The sequence below is a fragment of the Pogonomyrmex barbatus genome, unplaced genomic scaffold (assembly GCF_055798465.1).
Source record: "Pogonomyrmex barbatus isolate J1 unplaced genomic scaffold, ASM5579846v1 scaffold11, whole genome shotgun sequence".
NCBI classification, from domain to species: Eukaryota; Metazoa; Arthropoda; class Insecta; order Hymenoptera; family Formicidae; genus Pogonomyrmex; species Pogonomyrmex barbatus.
The window spans coordinates 7,627,189-7,645,080 of record NW_028297107.1 but is presented as its reverse complement, the minus strand read 5'-3'; the positions used below and the strand labels follow the sequence as shown (position 1 = coordinate 7,645,080).

General features: G+C 39.7%; 1 protein-coding gene across 1 annotated transcript; it reads right to left on the bottom strand.

Annotated features, from left to right (window-relative positions):
• Positions 1 to 3,447: 3,447 nt before the first annotated feature.
• LOC148937777 (uncharacterized) lies at positions 3,448 to 5,307 on the bottom strand. Its single transcript, XM_089071201.1, has one exon. The coding sequence runs from the start codon at positions 4,174 to 4,176 to the stop codon at positions 3,448 to 3,450; it is 729 nt and encodes a 242-aa protein (XP_088927327.1). The 5' UTR covers positions 4,177 to 5,307.
• Between the last annotated feature and the right edge of the window lie 12,585 nt (positions 5,308 to 17,892).

Below are 17,892 nucleotides of genomic sequence, written 5' to 3'. Positions count from 1 at the left end.
GATCGCCAAAAGACGCTTGGATACGGTATACAGCGCGATAAAGATCGCAGGTCCAGCAAAATTCAAAGTAGGCGAGTCGGTACGCGTGAGCAAGTACAAGACAATTTTCGAAAAAGGTTACACGCCAAATTGGACCACCGAGGTGTTTAAGATCGTTAAAGTGCAGCGTACTAATTCCGTAACTTATCTGCTCGAGGACTATCGCGGAAAATCGGTCACGTTCTATGAGCACGAATTGCATCGCGCGACTCATCCAGACGTGTATCTCTATGGAGAAAATACTACGCAGGAAGGGAGACAAGGTTTACGTCAAGTGGCTCGGATTCGATAGATCGCATAACTCATGGATAAACAAAAGCAGTATGATTTAATTCATTTTTCTTATTTTTATAATGTATTAAAAAAATTAATATACACTGTATACATGTATACAAAGAGTTTTTATTATTTTTTTCTTCCATTACATTTTTTTAAACTATACATATATGTAACTTACGAGAACACATGTAAAACTACATATATTATAAACAATATATGTATTAAGCCGAGTATACATTAAATAAATCGGAGAGAGAATTCAAGCTAATTCCTTAGCAAGCAGGATCTTGGTTGCTATTATAAATTTTATATATAAAATAAATTTTATTGTAAAACAACATATAAAAACTATAAAAAAATACATAAATACATAAAAATAATACATCTATACTACATATATAACAGTATCGTATAAAATTACAAGAATACATACGTTCATACATATATAGATATGATACATAGGTACATACATATATACATACATGCATATATGCATACATATATACAAATTATATAAAAAATATAAAAATATATGTACATTGTATACACATGTATATATGTATATATATATATATATATATATATATATATATATATTACAATGGAATCCGCCAATGTCCCCACATTATTGTTCGCGTTACGACGTTATTTTTTACATCTTTCACCTTTTTAATGTCTTTTCTGCCGTCCACCCTCACCGCGTACATCTTCGCTCTGAGTCCGACGAATTCCGTCATTATCGCACCGTTATTCTCATCCTTCATTAGACCGGGTACTTGTTTATTCGCGAGAGGCATCCCGTACGCGTTGTCCGTCGAATAATCGCTCGTATCGAATCTAGCGATATCGCGTTTCATCGCCTCACATACACATCATCGCACTCGATGTGGTATACGAGACTGTCCGTGTCGGTGTACATGATCTTACATTTCTCGCGATATAGCGGTGACATGTATTCGTGGTGAAATTCATACAAGCAGATTTTCGATATGTCGAGTATACACATACCCACGTAAATCGGCTTGTTGAATTTTACTTCAAGTTTACGCATTTCGACGGCGATTAAATTTTCCGCAAAGACGCTGCGGCTGTGGAAATTTGGTTTCGCGATCATTACCGCGCCATATCGTCCGTCCCATTTAGTCAAAAGTTTAACGTCGACGTGATTGCGCACATTTTCCATTGTTTTACCGAATACCGCGTTGTTCATTAATTTGTACAAATTTTTCTCAAAATCGTTTTTCGCGTACGTTCTAAAGTGTGTATTGAGTTCGATGTAGGGCAGCGGTTGACACATCGCCCATCCGTACAGATTATTTACGTCAAAGTACATAAAGTATGATGACGGTTTCGACGGGTCGTACGAACGCATGTACTTGTTATTGGCCTGCGCGTATCTGCCGGAACATTGACTGAGACCACCGCGTATACCACGTTCGATAAACATAACCATATCGATGTCGGTGAGCAACTCAAATTTTACGCGCGTATGTTTCAACATGGCGTCCCACGTGAAACCTGGCAATGTGTAATAATGCGCGGGATCGAGTCCATAACTCGCGACGCAACTTTCGCGGAAATTTTCGTCGGCCAATAACAAGACATCGGTCTTGAGATATAGATCGCTGTATTCGCCGAGTGTTCGGATGGAGAACCGCTGCCAAACGTTCGCGGCGTGCGCATATATAATCGTTCTCCGACATCGTGTCACCGGTCAACGAGCTATAGAACGATTCGCGCGGTGGCAGGTGCGTGTCCTGCAGCTTGTCCGCGCGATCCACGTATTCGTGCGGAAAGATATCTTTGCGCGTCAACAAGTCAAAATCTTCGTGATATCGTGGAAAATTCGGAATGTAAAATTTTTAATTTTTCTTTCGTTAGAAAAGATGCTAATTTATCAAGGCTGGTATTTAAAAATTTGTACGAATCTATGAACCGCAAACGTACACAATTTCGCGAATCTGATCTCTCGGTGATATCTTTAACGTGTTTTGTAAACGAAATATATTTTTCTTTTGTTATCGTCGATCCTGCCTTCGAACGCCGTAGCTATTTCCATGATGATAAAGTGCGCGTCATAACCGGATAAGTTGTGAAATATTATGGGAATGCAATATGAATCTTTATAATTTAGATTACAATTTGAGTGCGCGGGACCACGGTAACGATCGGTAAAATGGCAATGATCGCGTATCCGCGTGTCGTCCGACGCAAATGGTTTCTCGCAAATGTGACAACGCGTCGCGCTACGATATGCCTCCCATTGCTCTCTCGACAACGTTTCCATAGGGACATTCGCGGATAACAGATTTTTTACTTGATGCGCCAAATCTTCGAGTTGCCGAACGAACCACGCAACGCAGTTTTCGTCGCGACGAAATCGATATACCGATAACGCGTCATCGCACGTAGTATCCGATGCTAAATACCTCGTGCTGCTGGTAGATGTACGATGCGTCTTCCCTCTCTGCTGGTTCCGTTCGCCGTAGTACGCACTCCAAGTCCGCGTAAACGATGAATGGAAGTCGTTCCTTCGTGTGGTTCTTGAATTCGAGCCACTTGTCGTCTTCGCTCGGCAGTCGTTCATCTTTTGGCGCAATGGCGCAATCGTTCATCTTTTCGCAGTCCGTTGTATGTGACTGCAATCTTTCAGACGAACTGAAGTAATGTAGACATCTGCAAACGGAAAATATGATTTTTAGTATTTAATAAACAATTTTATAAGAGAAATAATAAAATTTGTTAAAATACATACCAGTCGCAAAAGTATTTCTTATGTCCGTATTTATTCAGTTGCGAGCTTACAAGACGGGACAGATCTTTGATGTACGCAAAGTGCTCCGCGTTGTCGTCGCGTGGATCTTGCACGTACAATAGATTTGCATGCTTCTCCATCTTCCTTGATGTCAGCCATATCGGGAGAATCTCCTTTTCCTTGATACCATAGACGTTGATTAAGATGTCGTTGCGATGTTCGAACTTCTTAATTTGGTTCAACGTCATCGGAAACGTAATGTCTTGCAAATTTAACACCGTATAATGCGGGTACGACAATTCCCAATTTGTATTCCTTTCAGCCGGATGCAGAGCTGCGACCACCGATCACGCGAAACACGCATTGTCCTTGGATCATACATTGATCACCGGTCGCTTTAACATAATTTCCCGCGGTAATTCGATGTAACATCCCGCGTGCATTGGATTATATTTGTTCACGTTTACAGTCAAATTTAGAATTCGCGACAACGCCCATCCACTGTCGCGTTCTTGGAATTCTTCGAGCGACGCCAACATGGGTTCGATAACGTACTGCTCGTACCACTCATCCAAATTTGACACTCGAAAGAGTTTACTATTTTTAGTGTTTATACTTTTGTTCGCGCGTTTATCGCCCGTCACAAACTCGCCGTTAAATGTAATGTTCACTTTCACACTATCGTGTCTTTGTACAATGTCTCGCACTCGCTCGAGCACTATACCATCAGCGTCTTCTAAAAATTGTCGCGGCTCGATATAGTCCACATTGATCACCGCACCAGTCAATATACGGCTTTCAAATGCCGTATCGATTTCTCGCCAAACGAGAGATCCATTGTCTCTACTAGTGCTTGCGTACTCACCACCAACGTGCACGAAACGTCTTTCTAGTTGTACTTTTGCATCCGCGAGTCGCGCGATCCTCGCCACCGCAGATTGTCTATTTGCAACGGTGAGTCGAGGACGCTTAACACGGCTAAGTTTCTCGAGTTGTTCGATGCACTCCTCACATCGTTGCAACCACGCGAAACACTCCACCAAGGTAGCGACTTGGCTGCACTGCTCCAGCAGCTCGCGTTCCACTCGCTCTAGAGGTTCCATATTGCAAAATCTTGATTCTTTTAAATTGTTATACTCTCATCAAAACAATTTTACATTTTTTTACTTTCTTTTTTTCTTTTCTCTATAGCTGCTTTAACTCGAAGCTAATATATAAAGCGTTGTATTTCCGACATGTCCGGAGATTGATGGGAATAGAACAACCATATATGATTATCCTCACTTTTTGGAATTATCTCTGCTACTTTTTGCCGCGAGAGAGGTAGTAATATATTGTATGCGTGTCCTCTATAATGATAATATGTGCACGCTTCCAGAATTATTTCCGCTCTCTCAGAAGGAGCGGAGAAGCAGAGAGTCGAATTGTAGCGTCCCTTAACTCTTGGACGAGGAATCGGGAAATGGGGAATTGGGGTATAGTGTCTCTTTATAAAATACATCGCCACATTCACTGGTAGATGAGAGATTGAATCCCATAACGGAGAACTTGTTAATTCTTCCAATGACCTTTCCAATATTGTTTTTATATCACATCACACTCTTCCATGGAGCACTTGCATATGACTCGTTCACAATGTTGTCTTTTTTCAATTTGTGCAAATTGGGCACATGTTGCATGGCATTATCATACAGACGGACTGTTGGCAATTGGAGCAAAATCGGCTGTTTAGCGCATTAAGAGTATCTATCTCGTGCTTCCTAACGGCATACAATACTCCAATGTCAGTGTCCGCCAGACCATGCATTCGGCACACAGAGTTAGTGCACCATCCGTTAAATAATAAAATTGTATTGAACAATACTTTTTATTATTATTCAACGCAAGGAGTTCCGAACGGATAATTTTTTCTACATAATCCGTAAGGTCATCACTTTGATCACTTACATAATTGCTATCGTCAGACAATGCGTGCTCTTCGTCTTCAATATCAATGTCAATATTGTCAATATTGTCAATCTTTATTTCTTCTTCATTTTCAAACACTTCGTCCACTATATTCACAAAGTCTTCCTCATCCATATTAAACACATTTTCTATATTTAACACATTATCCATTTTCACCGTCAACTATTTTTTTCACACACATTAGACTTCCATCTACTATGATCCTGCACACCCCATGACCCATTATATATCATCGACAATTTCTTTGTCCCTTTGTCGGAGCATCATCATAGGTCCCCAATCTCCCCAATTTGTTTAGCAGCCGGAGTATCGGCGCTTCTCTTGACACGCCGCGACACATACGCCGATTTCAGCGAAAAAAGCCATCATATATAAGTCTCTCTGATTTGTTTATAGTAACCGGAGTATCGGCGCTTCTCTTAATACGCCGCGACACGTACGTCGCTTTCTACGAAGAGCTATCTTTTCGCGGGCTCTTCCTCGAAAACAAAATTTGAACGCGCTCCTTTGCGAACATGTCGCTACATGTTTGATTGCAACAATGAAATTCCTAGAAAAAAAAGGGGGAAGGGGGGGTTAACGGTTTGCCATGTCAAAAAATTTACGCGATCAGTCCTCCTCCATCGAACGATCTGCACGACAAAAAAAGTACTCCGCTCCTCCATCATTCGAACAACACGCAATGTATTCCGCCAAAGGAAGCAGCGCACCGTACAATGGCGAAAAACAAAAGAAGGAATGTAACGCATAAGTTTCAATTGCATTTTTTTTATTTTTTTCTCTTTTTTATATATTGTGCAATATTGTGCAATATTATATATTTAATCCACAGTATTTCGGTGGAGCGTCGCGCGGTGCGCTTACTGAGCAGACGTTACACTCTGACGGCCACGGGTTACAAATTTCTGGAAATTGGAATCAACGTTGGTCCACCGAGTTACGTGGAGATCGCTCTGAGAGATCATCGGGGACAGGAATTGATACTGTCTCTCGAAACGTGGAAGGGATTCTACGAGCAGCGATGGAATATCTATAAATTGTTGCGAAACGATTACAAAGACAATTTTATAAGCGTCGGACCGTTAACCGTCAGAGTTTACCTGATGAACGACGTTACACTCGTACATCTTGAATCTTTGAACGTACGCGTAACGATGATCGAATCGACCTGCGCCTGTTTGATCTGGACGAATGTATCGATGTGACGTTCGATCGACTCAGATTCGTCGATACGATCGATACCAAGTATACGCGATTCTCCAACATCGCGTCTGTTGTAAACCCGAGAATTGATCCCGAGGAAGTGCCGAACGCGATACGCGATTGCGATACATTCGATAGACTCATCGATTGCGAGCTATTAGCTTTAGTTTTTAGTGTATAAGAAAAAACATGTGAATAAAAAAATTTCACACTTAAAAATGTATTCAATTTGTTTAAAAATATAAACATATATAATATGCAAAAAAAACATATATTTCTTTCATTTCTTTCTTCCCCACCATAAAATAATTAGAAAAATAACATTCGCCATAAGAGAGAGAGAGAGAGAGCCGCAACGGAAGAGATAATAGGTATACGAGAGAGACATATTTATTTTTTTACTCGGCGGCGGCGGCGGCGGCGGCGGCGGCGGCGGTCCCCCCCCCCATTGACGTCATGTTCACGCGCAATTTTTTAGATTATCATCTTCGCCGCCCATTGTTTATATCGCCTTGCTATCTTATCCTATTTGTTTATCTCACCTCGTTTCGTCTTTCTTCACTACCCCCCTCCCCCCGTGACGTCATGTCCTTCAGTCGCGAGTCGCAATTTTCTATTTATTTATCTATATATTTATCTTCTTGTTTATCTATTTGTTTAAATCATCTTCACCGAATCCTACTATCTTATCTCCCCCCCCCCCCGCGACTTAGTTCAAAGGACTGCCGCCTCTGACTTTCCCCTCTTCTCTACCCCGCGCCTTCCGTTCCCCCCCCGCACCCCGCACCCCCCTCAACGCTTCTGAGTTAGAATCGGTGTTATATTCCTACTACCAGCAGATCTTGTTATTTGTTTACCTTTATCAGGATGTAATTCAATATTGTGAACTAATGTCCCTTCTGGAATGTTTTTTAATTTCATGTTGTTTCTAATTTTAATATTAATCTTTTCTTCACTAATGATTTGTATTTCAACTTCAATCTCTTTTGGAGCTAACATATATCTTTTTTTCACCATCAATGTAATTTATTAAACAAATAGATGCACGGTTTGGATCATATTCAATTGTGGCAATTTTTCTAATAATATTATCTTTATTTCTTTTAAAATCAATAATACGATATTTTGTCTTATATCTGCCACCTTTATGTCTTGTTGTAATAACACCTTAGTTATTACAACCAGCATGTTTTTTATTTTGTCGTAGTAATGATTTTTCTGGCTTATTAGTTGTTAAAACTGAATAATCCAATGTATTCATATTACGATGACCGGGAGTGACTGATTTATAATTTTTAATTGGCATATTTTTATCCTCCTTATCGTCAAATATCTAGATAATTGTATCCTGGAACTGTTCTATTTATTTTCTCCTAATAGATCCAATATTTCCTCTTTTTTTAAAGTAATAATTGCTCTTTTAGTACGAGTTGTTTCATCAACAAATTTTTCCATTCTTTTTGCTTTTGCATCATAATTCATAATGTTTATACTTTTTCTACTTTTATTTCAAAAATAGTTTCAAAAGCTTTTCTAATTTGTACTTTATTTGCTGTTCTAGCAACCTTAAATGTGTATACATTTTTTTGATATTATATGTTTTTTCAGTTAATCGGTTTTTTAATCACATTAGTAACATGCATTATTATAGACTTCCTCAATTATTGTAACAACTTCTTCAGTAATTAATAATTTATTTGCATTTAATAAGTCATAAATATTAATTCCATTTGATGAAATAATATTTATTTTTTGAATATTACGTGATGATTTCATAATAATTTCATTACCTTCAACAGTTACAATTAAGATTTTTTTTATCATTAATTTTGAAATTATTTAAGATTGTTATTTTTTTTCTTTCGTTGGTTTTGTAATTTATCATTATTTGTAATAACCACTAGATTCTTCTCTTTTGTTTTTAATGATAAAGCTGATTTAATTGCTAACTTTCTAACTTTTTTATTAACATGTTTTGAATAGTTTTTTTCTGATGTTGATCAAATACAATTCCTCTACTTTTTTATTATGGTGCTCTAATTAATCCTTGACGAGCACGACAGTTTTTTTTGTCTTCATATCTTACGACCACCATCTGAAATTTCAGTTCTTGTTAACTTAACTTAACTTTAACTTTGTGTGTTCCTTGATATCATGATGATTGTTGAGCAATAACAACATCATACATTACTTGTTGATGTGATTTAATTCCTCAAATTATATTCAATTGTATCATTTAAAGTAATATCATTAACTTTTATACCTTTAGTATCTAATACTTGTACTTTCATCTTTTACTGTCCTTTCTCCTTTTACACTAAGCATTTTCATTTGCAGTTTCAATTAGTACTTATTCTATTACTTTATTTTCTTCAACTTTTGTTTCTGGTGTTACTATTTTTTTAACTGGTTTTCTATTTACTAATTTAACTGGTTTATTTGGTTTTAAACTTTTGATTGTTTTTTTTTTAATAATTACTAATTGTTTTAAAGGTCCTGGAATTGAACCTTTAACTAGTAAAGTGTTTTTTGCTAAATCAATTGCAATAATTTTTAAATTTTGGATGGTTACTTTTCTGTTCCCAGGTGACCTGGCATTTTTTTAAATTTTAAAATTTCATTTGGTTCCATTGGCCCCATTGCACTAATTTCACAGTGATAACTAGATTCATGACCCATTGGCCCACAAGAATGATTACGTTTTTTAATTGAACCTGTAAATCCTTTCCCCTTTGAAGTTCCTATTACATCAACGAATTCTTCAGCAGTAAAGTTATCAGCTGTTATGATTCTTCCAGCATTATAGCCAGTCATATTTCTAATTTCTTTTACGTTTAGGGGTTATGTTAACTTTTTTAAATTGACCTTGATTTGGTTTTGAAACTAAATTTTCACGTTTATCTTCAAAATCTAATTATAATGCTTCATAACCATGTTTTTCTTTTGATTTAACTTGTAAAGCTACGTTAGATTGCACTTCAACTACTGTAACTGGTGTTAGTTTTCCATTTGTGGCATAAAACTTGTGTCATATCAATTTTTCCTAAGATTCCTTTCATTTCTTTTCCTCCTTGAAAATTATGTCATGTATAACATCTAGTTATAAATTTATGAATAATGTCTTAATTAAAGTCTTTTTCAATTGCTATTCTTACACTTTTTGGCAAACTCATGCGCATTAATGTATCTCTTACTTCTGGAGTTGCATTAACAATATCAATTATTCAAAAAAGTAAATATTTTTACGGATATTACCTGTGTCATTATGCATTGTTGAATGCCAACGTTTCGTGAACATTGCAGTTCACTTCATCAGGGCGAGGAGCAGTCTGATACTTCTCCGGTGGAGAGTTCCCTTATATACGCTGTATGAGAGGAGGGTAGGAGTGAAGGAAAATGGGGGAGGAGATAAAGATAAAGATTATGCCAGACACACAAGTATCACAAGACGAGGCAGACAGAAAAATCCTTTCTATCCTCCCATATATAAAAGGAACCGATCGCATCGGCAGGATTTTAAATACATCCTATTTACCTTTAGATCCTCCCTCCTCCCAAGAAAACAAATCTTGAGGAATCCTAAAGACCAAAGACCCCCACTCAACTCAGCAGGAATATGCAAAATATCTTGCTCATACGGCAAAGTATATTGGGGAAACCGGGAGAATGGTCAATGTACATATGAAAGAATATCAACGCAATGTCAGATTAAAACACGTCACACAGTCAGTATTATCAAATATAACATTGAAACAGGACGTCAAGTACTATTTGATAAAGCAACAATAAGCTACGACTACCTCATATTTCCCAAGAAAGTACAGAGAGGCTATAGAGATTCAAAAACATTACGACAACCTAAATAGAGATAATAAGTGACATATGGAAAACCATTCTCCCGATTAATCGAAAGTGACTCCCTCCCTCTCTCTCTCTTTTCATTAGCTTCCTCTTTCGCTCTTTTCATCAGATTCCTCTCTCCCTCTTTTCATCAGCTTTAGCTAATCTTTATCTGCTCCTCTATTTTCCTCCACTTCTACCCTCCTCTCATACAACGTATATAAGGGAACTCCACCGGAGAAGCAGTACAATATCAGGCTGCTCGCTCTGATGAAGTGAACTGCAATGTCCACGAAATGTTGGCATTCAACAAAGCATAATGACATAACGGATAATACCCGTAAAAATATTCACTTTTTTGAAAATAGTAACCGTGGAAGTCTTAAAAGCAACATCAATTATTCTTTTATGTATTCTTTTTTAAAATTGTTCTCTTGAATCTTTATACTTATGAGTAGCACGTAAAATTGTAACAATTTCTTTGGTAATTGATAAAGGAATCGGCCCCTTTACTTTTATTCCAAATAATTTTGCTTTTTCCAGTTCATCAATAGACTTAATAATCTTTTGAATTGCATAATCAACTACATCATGATAAAAATCAACTACTTTAATTCTAATTACTTCTTGAATTGATTAAGTCATAAAAACCTCCTTTTTTTCTATATTTTTTGCATAAACATTTACACCATCTATCAATGTATCACAGATATACAAAAAACAATATTTGCACAAAATATATATATCACTTAATTTTATGCAATTATCAATAAGAATGCAAAAGTTTTTAATAAAATTCGTGTTTTTTGCCCTACTTTTACCTAAAATCTTAAATAAATAAGATATAATTTAATTAGTAATTTTAACACCAAAATTATGGAGTGGACAATATAAAAAAAAATAATAAAAAGATCAAAATGCTGTTACGTCCGGAGTAAATTAAAAATTGAGAATTAAGAATTAAAATTTGCGAACAACTGCTCTTTCGAAGGCCAAGCGAGGAAATATGATCCCTCGAATCCGAGCGCACTAATAAGTCTCGGCACTAGATCAGCGATGCGAGAACGCTATGACGCTATTCCACAGATGTGCGCTGGTCGGTCATTTTCTAGATTTTCGCGCATAGCGTCTCGACTTTGTTCTGCTTCGGCGCGATCTCTCTGCAGCGCGGCACTTTCTCCTCGAATTTCCTCTCTTTCCCTCTGTAGTGTATCGGCGTCGGCCTGTAATTGCGCGGCCATCGTTTAGCCATTGACTTGCATTACATCGAATTCGCTATATTTGAGTTTAGGGGCGCTCGGCCGGTCTGCGGAAGCCATTTCCGCATCGTCGTTTGCAAGCTTTTCCTTTTGAGCGCGCGTGGTCATCTCGTGGTTTCTCTTTCGCCTCTTACCGGCGTACGAAGCATGTGAGTCTGTTATCACGCGAATGTGACGCGGGTCGGCGAGATGTACCGGAATTTCCGATACTTCCGATTAACGTATCCCACCGCTGTCACCAGAATTTATTACGTTCCGGGCGGCGACGATTTCGCGGTGACGAAACGTCACGTTGCACCGGACAAGTGGAGGATTACATCTACCATTCGGTAACGCTGCCGATGACCGAGCGGCAAATCGCAAGCAACGTATCAGCAAATTTAAAAGGAGGTTAAAGCGAGCGTTATGAAAGGCCCGGAAAGGACGCGGAATCGCGCGACAGTTAAAACAATTCCAGAAGATAACGCGATCTCGGCCGCGTATTGCTCCTCGCGATTGAGCAATGAAAAAGAGAAATTCGTCAAACGGCGTGAGACGATAACATCGGACGCGGTATTGGTGTCGTCTATGAAGTAACGCGCTCAACGTTTTCGATGGCCTCCCCCTCTTCCTCGAAAACTTGTATGGCGGCGACGAACATGTCGGAGCACGTGTCGCAATATTCTATCTCGCGGACTATGGAGAGGGGAGTATGGCAACACTCGCAAGAATCTAACGGTTCGGTAAATCCGAATTGGAGCAAATGAGTCAGAATTAAGCGATAAGTAAGTGTGCCTTCGGGTAATAATTCCTTACAACGGTAGCAAAGAGTATCCGCGCAATTAGGGAAATTACTGTCGGCTGGAATACTTATGCGGCGATAACTGAAGGAAGTAGCGCACCTAACTAAATTAACATGACGGAGGAAAACCGCGGCTAAGTACGCGTTATCCGTGGCTTGCGAGAACGAGAAGGGCACATTACGTCGATTGCTTAATAATTGTCGTACGTGTAGAAAACATCTACGCATTTTCTCAAGTAATATTTGTAACGCGGTCACCTCGCTCGACGCTCGGATCGGCTCGTCGGTGTCCGGGTTCGAGAGGAGAGGAGACTCAAGCGTACGCGAACACAAGTGGCGGCGTGAAAAAGATAGTTTATTTAGCGAAAGAGAGATACAGCGTGCAGGGCCAAAAGATGTCGCAGTGTCGCTGGTAGCAAAGCGGAGACGCAACCGGTTGGCGCCAGGCGATGAGGTGCGCAGGACAGGTGCGGTGTGCGGTCGACAACGGTCGATTTACACGGCGTGGTTACCACTAGGGGTCTTAGGATTACTGACTGATAATTAGCGGCCTTAATCTCTATCGCATGCACTTACGAGCTAATGTCAGGCGGGACGGTTAGGTATTGCGGGCAGGGTCGAGTGCCACGTCGAGCCCTGCCTTCGCAACGGAAACCGGTGACACCCGGTGGAGCTGAGTGAAACCTCAGCCCGAGGAGCGGTGGCAGGAGTCGGAGAAACCCGACAGAGCTGAGTGAAACCTCAGCCCGTGGAGCGGTGACAGGAGTCGGTGAAACCCGACAGAGCTGAGTGAAACCTCAGCCCGTGGAGCGGTGACAGGAGTCGGTGAAACCCGACAGAGCTGAGTGAAACCTTGGCCCCGAGAGGTAGTAGGTACTGGTTAGGTATCAGGAGTCGGATCGCAGGATGGGATCTGGTCCCGACGTCTCTTCCGGCCGGGTTTATATACCCGGCCGACGTTCCCCACTGCGCGCCGTCGGTCCGGTGGCGGGGAGTCGGTATCGCGTGGGGACATCGCGAGCGAGATAGCGTGAGCGAGACGGCGCGTGCGCCCTGCAGGCAAGCGAATGTGATAGCGCGAGTGGTGTACGTGCAAGCGGGATGAATAGTGCAGGATAGTGAGCCCAATGTTTGTATATCTTATGTATATGTATATGTATGTATGCTCGTAACGGCCCTGCCGTTACATATTCCAGTAATATTTTCAAACCAAGGATCTCGAAACGAATCTTAAAAGCGTGCACTTCCCGAATGAAATCAGTGAGAGCAGCAAAAACTGTACCCCCAAAAAAAGGGTAGGTCATAAAATCCTTCTGGTCAGCCGCTTTCCTCTTGTTTTTTGTGATAAGCAGGTACGGACACGTTTAGACTGATGCAACTGGAAAATTGCTAAGCGCGCAGAGCGTCGTCCGAAAATATACACGTGTGCGTGATTTTTATATTTTGTTTAATAAAATAATCCACTTACCTTTTCTAGAGGTGCTCTACGCAAGTATTTCTCTAGGAAGATTCGTGGCCAAAACTGGATGTCCTTGATAGCGCTGTCGGATGATGGCGGGGTCGGCCGTGCACCCCAGAGCCGGTCGTGCACCAGGAGTTCGTACTCTCCGTCGAACTCGACTTCCTCGCCGATCATTTCGTTGTAATCGTAGATGGCTGTCACGTGAAGGTCGTACTCGAGATATCGAATAAAAGTCTTGCGACCAGCGCGATTTCTTCTGCCCTTCGGCATTCGTATGAGGCTTCGAGTTTAAATATTATGCGAAGGTAAAATCAAAGGATTAGCGTTCTGGTAAGTTCTGTCAATTCGCGTTGCGTTTCGGCTTTGCGTATGAACGATTGAATTTATCGCGAGCAAGAATTTCGAGTCTCCGTCGTGGTAAGTGCGGATGGACGTATCTGCTCCGGGAGACGCTCGGCATTCTTGTTATAGTTAACGATGTATGAATTTTTAAGAATTACTTTATTACGCGTGAAGCCTCACAGACTTCACGAACACTTCCGATTCCTCGCGGCGTTCAATAGGAAGGATGATGCAATAAAGGACACGTAGTGAGCACGCTATATTCAAATACTCAAGAGTCGGATTACACTCGCGCAACACTAGTTAAATTTAGGATAATACAAATGATCACTTAAGGTTAATCTTAACTAGATTGAGACGAGATAGGATTGATTTAAAGTTAGAGTTGGAATTTGAGTTGGGATTAGATTCGGGTTGACTCGCACGATGTGTACTAGTCGACGGCGCGTACAAGAGTGAACATGGCTGCTCGCTGCAGCGCTAGCGTGGGTGGCGGATGGCGTTACAAAATGTCTCAGTAGGTCAGCGTAGATGGCGTTGCGGTATGCCAGTCGTATGATAAGTTGGTGTTGCAGAATGCGGGTATAGTAGATGGCGTCGTGATGCATAGATAAGGCAGTGCGTTGGTAACCTGAGGTATCGGTATCGTGAACATCAGTTCTGCAGGAAGTTCGTGTTGGTAGGTGGCGTTATGAACGTTTTAGTTAGGTGCACTACTTCCTTCAGTTACCGCCGCGTAAGTACTCCAGCCGACAATAATTTCCCTAATTACGTGGATACTCTTTGCTACCGTTGTAAGGAATTATTACCCGAAGGCACACTTATCGCTTAACTCTGACTCATTCGCTTCAATTCGGATTTACCGAGCCGTTAGATTCTTGCGAGTGTTGCCATACTCCCCTCTCCATAATCCGCGAGATAAAATATTGCAACACGTGCTCCGACATATTCATCACTGCCATACAAATCCTTGAGGAAGAGGGGGAGGCCATCGAAAACGTTAGAGCGCGTTACTTCATTGACGACACCAACGCCGCGTCTGATGTTATCGTCTCGCGTCGTTTGACGAATTTCTCTCTTTCGTTGTTTAATCGCGAGGAGCAGTAGGCGAGATCGCGCTGTCTTCTGGAACTAGTTTAACTGTCGCGCGATTCCGCGTCCTTTTCGGGCCTCTCGTAACGCTCGCTTTAACCTTTCTTAAATTCCTCGATATGTTGCTTGCGATTTGCCGCTCGATTGTCGGCAGCGTTACCGAATGATAGACGTAATCCCCCACTTGTCCGGTGCAACGTGACGTTACGTCACCGCGAAATCGTTGCCGCCCGGGACGTAACAAGGTCTTACCTCTTGAAAAAATTTTCCTTCCCTCTTCTACCCGTAGTGCAATACGTCGGGGCTTATTCTTTTGATTCTGCTGGTTTGGTCAATGATGATCCTCTCAAGTTGTTGCTCTTGGGGGATGGTTTTGATCCTACCGTTGCCACCAAAATGTTGTACCCCGGATGGGCTATAACGTTAATATTCGGGATAGTCGGGTCCGCCAAGCCTAAGGAATTGGAACTCCGAGCAGGATCAAAGGAATGTAGGGATTCTCTTGAAATCATCGATACACACTTTCCTTTAGTTCGATTGATTTATTTTAACAAGAACACAAACACGTGATATTACATTGTTACATTTCTCACACACGATTAAGCGTCGTCGGGCGGCTCGGCGCGTCTCGCGTTACTCTGGCGGCCGACGACCGAGTGTGATACCTGAGATGCTAATAATACGCTCGCGTGAACTTCGTGACGGGATTCGATATCTCGCGCGACTTTTATAATTTTGATTTCGAACGACTTATACTTTCGACTCCGTTCGATTCTGCCTTGTGTAGCCGGTTATATAGACTGGTCGATGCCCGATCAGCATTCTGATCGGTTGCGTCGATTAATCACATGGTTGGATATTGGTTGATCAATATCACGCCCGGTTCGATCAGCAAATTGAGGAATTTGCTGATAGGCTTTTCGCAATATTCTCGCGTGACGCATTTCTACGGCTTTCAAAAGACTGATCACAATTTTGGCGACGCATTATATCAGAACAAACAAATTATTTGATCAAGGAACACACTGAGCACAACGGTTTTACGTGTACATTTTTAAACAGGGAATAAATAATAAAAATATTTAAATTTCAAATATTTAAATTTTACTGAAAAAGAAATAGAATTTTAAAAAAATGATACCTGTTATTTTTATAATTGCTGATATTCTAATAAAATTTGCACGCGATTATCAACTCAATGTCAGTAATGTTACGCACTATTATGATCCCATGAATCATTGCACCGCATTGTACATATCTCATACATTTCCGGGAAAAAAGGTTTGATATATAATTATATAAAATTATATACAATAATATTTTATTATATGTAATGTTATATATGATTATATATAGTCATATATAAAACTTTTGACAAGTTGTTTTAATTCATATTCAATTATATATAAATAATAAGTTATATATAACCAGAAAAAAGATTTCTATATATGATAATATTTGATTATATTTAATTATATGTAATTATATATAAGTATTTTATCATATATATAATCATAAATAAAATAAGATCTGATAAGTTCGTGGTCATGTTCTATATATAATTATATATGATTTAGGAAAAATATTAATTTATATATGATTACATATGAAAAATTTTTCACTGAGTCATAAGAAATATACATGAATTTCAATAATTTTTTGTTTATAGATCATATACATCTTTTATATACATTACATCATTTTTACATAAGTAAACAAGATTATACATTTTTGCATTATTGCTACAATATTGCATTAAATACCAAAATAGTTAAATCATGTGCATCATAAAAAGCAGTATTGGTATTACATTAACAGAGGAAAATATGAAAAAAACGAGAATTAAGTTGACTATTTTATTCTCATTTCTTTTAATACTTTTGATACTGTATTACATATATGTACATTTGTTTTGATGTTGTCAATTACAAATAAAGAAATTATAAAGCAAATTATAAAGAAATTATATAAAAAAATAGAAATAAAGAACTTTGTATACATTTATATGCAATTTATACACAATATTTTCATATATATAAGTAGTAAGTGAGGCACTATGGCGCGTCAAAACAAATCCCCACCACCTTCCCACTGGCACCAGGGGCGTGGCCCCCGACGATCAAAAACTGGCAGCCACGTGGAGCGTTCTGATTGATCGGTGGGGATGGGAGATGATAATTAGGTAATTAGTGGGAGCGTTCTGATTGGTTGGCTCCGTAGCTGCCCGACGCGTGATTGGCTCTACCCATAGTGCCCCATGTGTGCGATTGGTTGTCGAAATGCTAGACGAGGTAGGGGAAGGGTGAGAAAGCGTCTGGGACCGATCGGAGTCCGAAAACAAGATGGCGACTGCGAAAAGAAATATGGCGGGTCTGTAAAAGGAATATACTTGTCGAGAATGGAATGCGATTTTTTGTTCACGTGGGATGGAGCGAAGAGAAGAAAACCAATTTTTTTGTGGAATTTACTGGTTGTATACGGGATATGAAGAATCCCGTTTTTCTTAGGGCGAAAGGTTTCTCGGCGCCTCATAGTCGGTGAATTTAGATAAATTTCTCGACTCGTTCGACATTTTTTGTATGGGGGAAATATAGGTTACGAGTGGATATATATTTTGAAGATATGAGATTTTCGGTGTGTAATAAACATTATTTACCAGGTCGTACCAGGTATTTGGGAGGAAGAAAACGGGAACGGACAGGTTCGCACCATATATTTTTGACGTCGATGACGTCGAATTCGGAGTTATACGAATACTTTTATTCTAAGACAAACACGCGGATTGAAAAAATTTTCTAGGTGTAAACTCTAGATTTTTCTAACATTTGGAGTTATACACTAGCGAGGTTATGTTCCTTAATTCTATGGTAAA